At 32.9% G+C, this 11,358-nt stretch overlaps 3 protein-coding genes across 3 annotated transcripts; 2 read left to right on the forward strand and 1 right to left on the reverse strand.

The window, feature by feature from the left end:
* Positions 1 to 502: 502 nt before the first annotated feature.
* Bma-jmjd-5 (acetyltransferase, GNAT family protein) lies at positions 503 to 4,134 on the reverse strand (the record flags this gene model as incomplete). The annotated part of the gene is made up of 10 exons (XM_001897005.1): positions 503 to 676; positions 994 to 1,086; positions 1,162 to 1,359; positions 1,709 to 1,841; positions 1,946 to 2,106; positions 2,223 to 2,348; positions 2,531 to 2,803; positions 3,093 to 3,236; positions 3,497 to 3,676; positions 3,880 to 4,134. The coding sequence occupies 10 exons, from the start codon at positions 4,132 to 4,134 to the stop codon at positions 503 to 505; spliced, it is 1,737 nt and encodes a 578-aa protein (XP_001897040.1).
* A 298-nt stretch (positions 4,135 to 4,432) lies between these two features.
* On the forward strand, positions 4,433 to 7,329 carry Bm3325 (Uncharacterized protein; the record flags this gene model as incomplete). The annotated part of the gene is made up of 7 exons (XM_001897004.2): positions 4,433 to 4,485; positions 5,008 to 5,230; positions 5,340 to 5,450; positions 5,685 to 5,852; positions 5,959 to 6,131; positions 6,451 to 6,555; positions 7,152 to 7,329. 7 exons carry the CDS (start codon positions 4,433 to 4,435, stop codon positions 7,327 to 7,329), a joined length of 1,011 nt encoding a protein of 336 aa, XP_001897039.2.
* A 712-nt stretch (positions 7,330 to 8,041) lies between these two features.
* Positions 8,042 to 9,613, forward strand: Bma-trx-2 (putative thioredoxin B0024.9, putative; the record flags this gene model as incomplete). The annotated part of the gene is made up of 4 exons (XM_001897002.2): positions 8,042 to 8,200; positions 8,621 to 8,713; positions 9,007 to 9,117; positions 9,437 to 9,613. The coding sequence occupies 4 exons, from the start codon at positions 8,042 to 8,044 to the stop codon at positions 9,611 to 9,613; spliced, it is 540 nt and encodes a 179-aa protein (XP_001897037.1).
* Positions 9,614 to 11,358: the final 1,745 nt, after the last annotated feature.

Genomic DNA, 11,358 nt, shown 5'->3' on the forward strand with positions numbered 1-11,358 from the left:
TTGACCCTGGATTCACCAAAAGGACATATTTTTTGCATAGTGGACAATCATAAGTGGATAAAGGGACACTATATTTTCTACACTTAGTCCAACCAACAGGATAAGCGAGCCCCCCTCTTCTAAATCTGCTTTTTTTGTGCTCACCAGCTCAAGAATGTTATTCAGAGAGTACAAATTCTATAGAAGACACATGAGTATACTCAGATCAAGTGCGAAAACATAACGACGAAATCCATATTAGTTTTCATACTTTTTGCATTGTTGTTTTTTTCTAGACAGCTATCAGTATTGAACTCTTTGATTATAATGCCTATTTTGAAACGTTTAACACGATACAAAGAAATAAACGTCTCACTAGTTCGAATTTTTCTTAGCAAGTTCTTTTCTAAATATTCAAAGGATTCAAATTAATGTGTTATGTTTATTTAAATCATCCGTTTGTCAGAAAAACATGAACAAGAAAAGGAAAACGTGTAACAAACAAAAGTACTTGTTTACAAGTTTAGATTTTGGTAGTGAACCAACAGGACACAGATATACTCGGATCAAGTGCGAAGACATAATGCCAAAATCCAGCTGGTATAAACAAACAATCACCAGCATACAATGTACAGTCAAAGACATGAGCTTCGCGAAAACGTGGAAATTCTGTCAAATCTGGACATCGTACATCAATCTGTAAATCATTAAACTGAATAATACAATTTTGCTGAATGATTTCCGACTTTTAAAATTAAGAAAACTTGAAAGAACATAAAATTCCAAATTCAGTAAATGTCTTTCCGTCACACAAACTTCCATGATAAAAACCCACTTAGAATATTTCTAATATTACAGACAGTGTAAAGTCAACTGTTGCTCTGTAAAGCAGGAGCACACCAGAAAAGCGGTGAGTAATGTATAAATCCACCAACAAGCTTACGATAAGTATACATTAAAAAATATAAGGTAATTCCGTTTTTAACAAAAGAAACAATAAATGATAAGGCAAACCTGACTGGTGTTGGTCAAAATTCCATCCTGTCGAGGGTACACATTTTCAGTTTCAGTTGCAGGTATTATACGTAAAAACTTTCGGCCAACCACCTGAATACTTGAATTCTTAATCTCTTCCTACAAAATTTCCACCAAAAAAAGAAACTGCGTTCATTAATAAACTACCTGGCAGAACATGTTACTTTTTGGATCGAAATGTAGAGGTGATACAGTTCCTGATGGCCCAATCCAAATATTAATATCGACATTGTCAAGCCCATCTTCACCAAATGAACAGTAATCGGGAATTATAATATCATCCAAAAGTTCTGGAATTTGATCAAACAACCGATGTTGTGCTAAATAACCTGGACCATCTGAGTTCTGCAAACCTTACTAAACCATTTAAATATATTTTTACAAATATTAGGAATCTTTTTTTTTTTCATCTCTTTAGCAATAAACAGATCGACATTTTCACATATTCTTAATTCTCAACTTATAGCAACAGTTCTTTCGCCACCTGTCATTTTAACCGTTTCGATGAATAGCAAATGACTCTCTGCGTTCATTACAACTGCATTAGTTTTTAACAGGTGTTACTTATGTGCTAAAGACGGAAAAACAAGAAATCAAATATATGTACTGCACTGTTCTAATACACTTCAAGACCAAAAAATACAAATTTCACTAACTTCGGAAAAGTAATAAGTAAACTAAAAATATGTCATACCTCACATTCTATGAATTTCTGAATGAAAGTACGAAAAGTCATCAGAACTTGTTGCCAGTCACTATCGGCATAACTGTTACCAATTTCAATAGGTACTGTACGATGACCAATAAGCTCGTTGAAATATGAGAAGCTAGAAGGAAGCTATGATTAGTAGCATAATAGCACAATGCTGAGATATGATGAATAATTATAAATTTGCTTTTTTACGATCAATAGTTTTTCTAGACACCTTACTTCCATTTTCTAAATGCAGGCCACTGATTTACAAGTCCTCGTATGACCACTGGTTTTTTATTTCTTATAATCTTTAACATTTCTTCAAACGATGGTAGCTCGCAAACATCAACATAAATTGAGTTCGGTAAGGGAGCTGGTGGTTGCAAAAGCTTTTGAGTCTGCAAAAGGCAATAATAATATGCATATTAACACGAAATTTCTAGAAAAACTGACTTCCTATTTAAAATTTCAGAAAGCGAAATTGCTATTAATTCATGAACAACTGACGACTTACTTTTAGAGAAACAGGAGTTGTTGGTTCTGATAAAGAAGCATGCAAATGATGAGCAAAGTTCGACAGCGCAAAACCATCAACATCACGACCCATTATTAAACCCATATCACAAGCAAACAAAGCTTCCTATAAAATATATTGAGAAATATATCCGGTCAACATATGACAAAATATATAGAATATAATAAATATTCCAGTTAATACACATTATAATACTGAAAAATAAAGCTTAGCAGTTCAAACAACATAATTATTCTATCAAATACAGTTAGCATCATTAAAATTAGGTCAGCAACAAAAATGCTTACCTCTATTCGTCTCTCTAATTTCAAACGTACTGCTCTACACATCATAATGACTGTGTAAAAAACTCTCCAAGCTTCATCGACCTCTTCATAATAGCCAGTATTCAATTTTTCCCACGCTATTGACGCCAAAAAATTTTCTAACTGTTTACTTCGCGTAAAATTTTGTGCTAAAGTTGCTCGAGCGCATTCTTTATAAATTCGAATTAGCGAACAACCAACGACACTTTCTTCTGGCAAGTGTTGCAGATGCACTAGTCTAGGTACGTTTTGTGCCTAAATCTGTTTCCATATATTTCATTTTAAAATTGATAATCTGAGCTGGAGATTATCTGGCCATATGAGTAATCGTTGAACGCAAGAGCAACATTTTGAAATTTTTTAAGGCCCAACAAGATTAAGATACTCGGTCTGTGTCAATGTAATTGAATCTCACCTACTAGCCTAAACCTGTTACCAAAAAGGATCTCATCAACTCTGAATTTATTTTAAACAAAATGAATTTGCAAAAACGAGGTGCAAAAACAAAATGAATTGAAATTTTGAATAAAAACAATTAATCAACCTTGAATGACATGATAGTTTCTTTTATCCTCTCCATAACAGCCGGATCAAAGCAATCACCTGGTGTATATTTACAATCAGCATCGTCAAATCTCCACAAATGCAATGTAGGTAACTTATTTCGACGTGGAAAATAAAACATAGTCTGCAAAAAAGAAAAAAAAAATAGATTCAAAGTAATAGAACAGTCTAGAAGATGGAGAAAAGCACTACAATATCTTAAAAATCACAATAATGTTATTAAATCCTTATCTTCGATTATCCTCAAAACAAAGATCAGTATTACAAATGATTCAACCCATCATTACAGTGTCGATGCATTATGCTCAATGCATTGTGTACTGAGAGGTTCATGCTCATAGCAATTTTTTACGTTACAAATTTTACAGAACACAGGAGTAGTACCTTATGTAAAATACCAGCATCCCTAAATTCGTCTGATGCTACCATGAAGCCAAGTTGTTCGTAAAACTTTACAGTACTGTAGTGTGAATATGTTACCAGAACTTGCCTACTGTAGAAACATTCTGCTAACTCTATAGCACGTCGACATAGGCGATACCCCATAGCTCGTCCTCGCCAGTCCTAAAAGGAAATAAACAATTTTTAATAAAGAAATTCTTTCTAATAAAAATTAAATAAAAGAACCTGGTGATATATAGCAAACCAGTTCTGAAATTGACTAGATATTTTATATAAGTCGAATTAAAAAGTATCACAAAACCATCAACTTTACAATACAATGGACTTCATTTCGGAATGAAAAGAGATGCACAAGGAAAGCTTACCTTGCGGACAGCAACTTGCTCCAGCTTGATGTACGGTTGGATGGAATGTAGACGACAAATGCCGATCACCGAGTTGTTACCTGTCAACTGAACCACAATGTGCCTACTATTCCTATCCTCTGCATCAATTTCTGATAATTCCTGTAAACCGCACTCTTGGCAGAATATTTCACGACAAAACAAACGACACTGTGTTAACAAGCCTTCATCCTTCCATACATCAAAATCTTGGATAGTAACTTCATATCCTATCATTTCTGAAATTAAATTTCGTTCAAATTCCACTGCTAAACAGTTCACAACGGACAACTACAAGCTAACTCCTACCTTCACGTAAATCTAATCAGAGCACTCAGCAGATTATGATGTCTGTTCTACAGTATCCAGAAAAACATTCCAAGTGTCCTTCCTGGTTTGCAGCATAGTATTGGAATAAAACTTGGATATAATTGGAAAGGTTGAAAGGTTGCAACTTATTGTTTGTTATTGTATAAGAGATAATTGGTTGGTTACAAGAGTCATTGTTGTCTTGCTAGTGTTCGTTTGTAGGGAGATGACAAAAGAAGATAAAACGTCAAATGATGAGGGAAATGTGGAAATGTCATCGTGAGTATCTTTCTCTGGGAAAGAATTGGGGAAGCGAACATTTTTATGTATCACTATTGAGCAGTTGCAGAGTAATCGTCCGATTATTTAATTTAGGAATTTTTTCTCTTCTTTCAGGATTAGCTCATAACACTAGCACTTACATCAAATCCTGATAGTTCATCGTTCTATTCTGCTCTTAACTTTCTTTTTATATCTTTATGAATTTAGTATATATACCCGTCTTTGGTATTCTAAATTTCCAAGTATAGACTTCCCAATGAAATAATTATTTCATGCTGTCAATTTTATGCTATCTTTTCAGCTTGATTTTAGCTTAGCCTAAATAGTTACATATAGGCTAAGAAGTATGTCATTACATGTATAAACACAATATAATTCGCTTCGTTCCTTACTTTAACATTGAAGTGAATTTACTTTTATAACAAAAACCTTTCACCTAATTTCAATTGTTTTTCTTCCCAAAATAAAGTTTTTATTTCTAGCATTTAAAGACACTTCAAACTCCTAAAAACTTTCCAGGTCAGTATCAGATGTTGGAACATGTCAAAGTTTACCATCACAGATTTTTACATGTGTTTCGCTAGCCGATGATAATAATTCCATCACTGCTAGCCTAACATCGCTCACCCAAGAGGATTCTCAGAAAGTGAAGCACGTAAAGCAAAAAGATGAAATCCGGATAACCGGTGGAACGGAAAAGAGTTCGATAAGTAGGACAAAAAGACGAGTACACAACGAAGAAGTAGTGTTTTGCTTAAATATGGAATTAAAAAAAAAAATAAAAAAACTTATATATGAATGCAATTAAATTAAACTAAATTAAATTGAACTAAAAATTTATTGTTGATTAGATAATCTATGGGGAACGGATTGCGGATGATTTAATCAACGAATATTGTGATAAGCTTAATACAGCTCTACGACATCGATTTGATGGCATGCTCGCCATTCAGTACATTGCAGTAAGAGCTGATCATCGTTGTTTAAATCATTCATTACATCATTAGCAGGATCAGTCTGTTGAAATAATTTATTCAGTGCACAAATTTTATTCCCTCAACTTCCTCTGTAAAGGTCAGCATTGTTAAACTTTTTGTTTTATACAAAAATTCCTTATAACAGATAAGCAGAGATCTCGCAGTTACAATGATATGTTTCTAGCTGAGATTTTCGCTCATAAGCAAAATCTCTTTCAGCTAGACCCACAGAACCTGGATAGGCTCATAACTGGCAGAAAACCAGTCCTTCAGATTCTTTTGGATCAAAAACGTGAGCACTATGTTCTGGTTGAACGAACACTTGTTGATGATACCGTGATCGTATTTGACTCTCTTGCTACTTCTAGAAAAAAGGCCAAGAATGCGGTAGGTTATCGATTTGAAGTTTCCAAATCTTATATTTGAACTAGGGAAGTTTGTGATAAGTTGTACATCTCAAAAAACTTAGCATTAAAATTCCATCGAATTTTAGTTAAATCGTGGATTAGCGGAACAGATTTTTAATATGTTCAACCACTTATCACCGATCGATGGAGTAAAAGTACGATATGAAATTGCAATCGAAAAACAAGATGATATGTGGTCATGTGGCTTACGCACAGTTGCATATATCACATGCCGAGCGTTCGATAATGATCCTCAGTGGTACAAGCTTTCAAATCAGAAAGTTAATGCATAATAACATCAAACTAACTTTAAGACAAAAATAATAAAAATCAGCGATCAGTGCAGTATGCAGAGTAGTTACAAACTTGATGGAGACTATCTTTATGAACCATAAGAAAATGCATGACTGGATTTTTTAAGGAAAAGGAGTAATATGAAAGCTTCCTAAATTTTACCAGCTATTTGAAAAAGTCAGTGAATGCTATGTAAATCACTCATGCAAATCGAAACTCTTGCAGAATTTCTCATAGGGATCTTCTTTCAACTAGCTGAACTCTTATGCAAATCATTTTTGCAGCTACATATTCAACATGGAAAAAGTCTTCAAATATTTCTGTAATTTACTGAATGAGCAAAATCCGGATGTTGAAGAATTTCGATATGCATTTGAACGATTTGGAAAGTAAGTTGGAAAGATACTTTGAAAGAATGGATTAGAGTGTGAATATGATGCTCAAGTTTGTTGGAGTTGAAATACTCAAGTAACTGAAAAGAAATGTTTCGAAAAAGCTTATTATGTTTATTGAAAAGCGTGTTGTTCAAAAACAAGCTAAGTTGAAACTACTTATCTAGCGAAAAAAAAACAAGCTAAGTTGAAACTAATCATAGGAAATGAAAAATGTGTTTCTTAGAAAACTTTTATAAATTTGACTCCTTCATGATTTGGTAAAACAACTTATCGAATATAGAGAAACACGAATATAGAGAACATAAGGATATGCAAATTTTTCATCAAAAATTCAAACAATTAATTGGTAGACTTTTGAAAGAATAGTGCAAACTGTTCATGTATCCATCTGAGTCGAACTGACAGGTAGTCCCTGTGGTTCATGATACAGTTGAATGTATAAACAACATGATAACTAATAGACAGTACAATTGAGAGCATTCTTTTGACTGATTTTTCTTAATTCTAGGAGAATTCTAACATTTTCTAACTATCCAAAAAAAAGTGTTTAGCTTCTCATCAATTTCATTAACCTTCTAGATGTATTTCAGATGGATGCATCATCATTCGAAAGCAGAAGAGGCCATCTTTAAAATAGCGAAACGAAATGATCACCAATTTCACATTGAGAATAGCGGCATGCAGGAAATGAATATGTTAAGTGAAAATAGCACAACATCCAGTGAGCGGCAAAGAAGTCTGAAGAAAAATGATAAACCGGATGAATGAGTACTATCAACAGTGATTCGAATTTTGTTGCCATTATGATGGGTATTTTTATGGTTTATATTATCGAATTAAATAAGAAAAAATTTATCCATTAATTTATCGAATACTGTAAAATAAAGTAAACTAAAATCAAAATAATTAGGCAATTTCAAAAAGTGAATTATTGAAAGATGTGAAAGTATGATATAAGTAGGCTTAACAAGTAATTTAAGGGATATGAATAAACTAGTACAGAAGGCTATTACTTACTAAATCTCAATGACCAGAACATAAATATGTCTCTGGAATAGTTCCAATCAACTATCCAAATGTCAAAGCGTAGAAGTGATATAAGATAAGAAGATTAGAATGATCAAAAATAAAAGCTGACAGATGCGATGTTTCCATTTTATGCGAATGGCGAAAATGTAATTGAATTCAATAGAGAGGGTTACCTTTCGCTGCTGTAAGTTTACCCTGCCTTTTGGACTGAGCTGCATCTTACGGTTGGTCGATGTTCACATTAACATGTGATCAATTGCCGAGTTTTGCTGCCAGTTCAACTTCTACTGTTGAGCACGATGGCTTACGTTTACTATAGTGTTCTAAAAGTAAGCTTGATTCTAGCGCTTGAATACTATAGTCAGAATTAATTTTCGGTTTGACTGATTTGCACCCTTATGTATAGATGTTTTGTTAGACTCTTGAGTGTTTTAATTACAGGTCACGTAAAATGTTAACGGGTTCACGGACACATTTACAGTTGTATCGTATGTATAAATTATTTCTTGGTCAGTGTATCGCTTCATCAAGCATGCGATTTTATTCATTATTTCCAATACACCTTATCAAATTACCGTTGAAAGGATTGCGAATCAATAATGGACTTACCGTACGTTTTTAGTATTACCTATTTAAAAGGTTGTCTTTTCCATTCCACAGTTCTTTTGTTTTATTCTTTCTTTGCATTATATATTATTTCTTTTTTTTCATGCTATTAATTTATGTCACATGTTTTTGGTTTTTTTTATTGTGTTTTTTTTTTTCCATATCTATTCCATTTGGTTCCTCATACATACGTCAACTTCAGGCAGCAAAAAAAGGTCTAATCCACGTTTTTAGAAAATACGGATGAATCGTTGGCGGAAATTTTTTCACTACCTATATTAAATCAGATGCATAACTGAAAATTGGAAAAAATTATGTTTCTGGAAATTATGTCTTAAAGATCGTGCGGGCAGTATTTAATAGCTGTGTTAATTTTCTGTCTTTCTAAATTTTATCTTCATATTTCAAAATTCGTCACTTTTAGTTGAAGGATTCTGTGCTCTTTCGAAGATTTTGTAATGACGAGTCATTGGCTGTTATCTTTAACATTGAAGGCGAAGAAGATTTCGCAGAAAAGGTATTGTTTTCTGTATTGAGTTTCTATTGCTAAATGCGTTTCATTTTAGCGATTCATTAACAGATTTGATAAGAAATTAGATGCAAATAATCGTTCAGAATTTTCAAACCGAGGCAATATATATCATGTTGTTGAATTACCCTACAATAAACAACGTAATGATTGTTAAGTTCAGTTATTATAATCTAGTTACTTCGTAGTAGAATCTAATTATCTATTTATCAAGGTTGCCAGGAATTTTGCGAAATGTGTTTCCAAGTGAAATGAGCAATCATTTTTATTGTACTGTGCAGGTTATGAACTCTTCTGTCCCAGTACTCGTTGATTTTTATGCTGATTGGTGTGGGCCATGTAAAATGCTAGGACCGCGAATCGAAGCCAAAGTTGTTGGTCGAGAAGGAAATGTAAGTGATGTTACATGAAGTAAACACTTCATTTGTTTGAATTTGTCATAAACATAATAGAAAGTGTCTGATTTTAATGGGGAATACAGCATGACTTTTTTTCTTCACAGACCCATAATAGACACATCATTGTAAGTCTATGAAAATTATCAGTCAAAAAAAAGCTTACTGAAACACCCAATAAAAGTGAGTTTATTGCATATGTACTTCACTTGTCAAAGATGTATTCCGGTATTTGGGTTTTTTTCAGAAGTCCAATAGATTCATTACTGTGCTGCATCAGGATTCGCTCAACTTATTTGAATTAAGCATATTTCAGATTAGGCTAGCAAAAGTGAATGTCGATTATGCAGCAGATGTGGCAATGGATTATGATGTGAATGCTGTACCCACTGTTGTTGCAGTGAAATCCGGTCAAGTTGTTGCACGTTTCGAAGGCGTAAAAACTGATGACGAACTGGATTATTTTATTGACAGTATTATTGATTCAGAGTAAAATTAATGCTTGAAGTGATGTCAGAGTAATACTTCTTAGGAATACGGACATTCAGTAGACAAATTTTGCATTAATTCTGTGGAGTACTACTGATCGGTGAAGAAAATGATTTGAGTTACTGAACTTCTTTTACCATACTTTGTGAAGCGTATGCCACTGCACAATATGCCACCATGCAACAAAAGTAATGAAGAAAACATTTTAAATGGAGTGACAAAAAACACAGACTGCAATAAATGGCAGCGTATCACTAAATAGATCCCTTACCGTTGGATAAAGTCTAATCGAATAAATAAATTTTGCCACATAAATAAGATCCATTCATTTGCGTTTAAGCTGGGGAAAATGACATTACGATTTTTTTATAATTAATTATGTACTTCCTTATCAAAATTTCATTTTCTTCAGAAATTTAATGAAAATCATCTTTTTTTTTTTTTTTAAATTTCGTGTTCGGAACAAGAATATTTTTTAGAACGATCTTTGGTGAGTAACTGGGAAATAATAGGGAGGTCAGCTGGGTCTATCCATATTTCAGTGTTGCTAATAGATGTATGTTCCTCAGTGGAAAAAAAGTGCTTTTAATTGTAGATATGAAGTAAAGCAATCTAAACTGAAACAAAAAAAACAAAGGAATATAAGCGCGTGGTTTTACAATTTCGGTTTCTGTTCCATAACAATATAAGAAAAAGCTTAAAGAATGGTAAAGTAACGAGCAATTTTATCTCGAACTTCATGTCGACAAGCAGCGGGAGGAAAAGAAGTATGTAAAGAAGAAATTGATCAGGTAGTACCTGAAGGTATAATATGATCTGGGAAACTGGACAGTCCCAGCAATCCCAGAAACGAAATTGATTCGAGTGGCCGAGAAGTTTCGTGTATGATGGCGCTCATGTCGAGAACTAGCCAGTACATTTCTAGTGATAGTAGATCAGCAAAGAAATGAGAAATAAAGCTTGACTGAAATAATAGACCTAGTTTGATTCAATTTGATATAAAGTAAAGGGGAATGACTGTGTTAATGAATTTTCTCATCAAAAAAGTCAATTGTGGGAGAGATTAAATTAGAAAAAGCTTACATATTTAGAAATAATCTCAAAGAATGAATTAATTTAGGTGAGTGATCTCAGAATTTTAATTAAAAAAAAAAGCCTTCACAATTGAAAGAAAAAAGGCACAGTGTATAAATAATATATATGATAAAAGCGTAAAATGATAAACAATTACTGTCTAATTAAGAAACAAATGAAAAATGAGGATGATAATGTAAGACTATCATAAATGAACTAGGGACGAGGAGAGTTTGATTTTATACACAAAGGGCAGTTGATAGAGCTGGACTTGAAAGAAAATTGTTAATTTAATTCATATAATATAAACTAGTGATATGGGAAAAGTATTAATGGATTGTCCGGTAATGCTAGTTAACTTGCAAAACTTTACAAAATTTTTAGCACGAATCTTTCCTGGGAATCAAAAATTTGAAGTCTAAAACCTGGCATATCAATTTCTTTTCTCTCATTATTAGGATGGAAATTTTCTTATACCAGGCAATCATAGAAAAAAGTACTAGAAAAGTTAAATAGTATTTGTCGTCACCACCAAACAAAAAAATTTTTAGATTGGATCGAGTTATAGAAGGAATAGAATCGCATTTCTGGAAAAAAATAATAATATTTCGAATGCAAAGAAGTTTTAAGAAATTACGGCAGTACTTTAAAATTTGAAGAAAAATCATAGCTAAA

The sequence above is a fragment of the Brugia malayi genome, assembly GCF_000002995.4.
Source record: "Brugia malayi strain FR3 genome assembly, contig: Bm_v4_ChrX_scaffold_001, whole genome shotgun sequence".
Classification (NCBI taxonomy): Eukaryota; Metazoa; Nematoda; class Chromadorea; order Rhabditida; family Onchocercidae; genus Brugia; species Brugia malayi.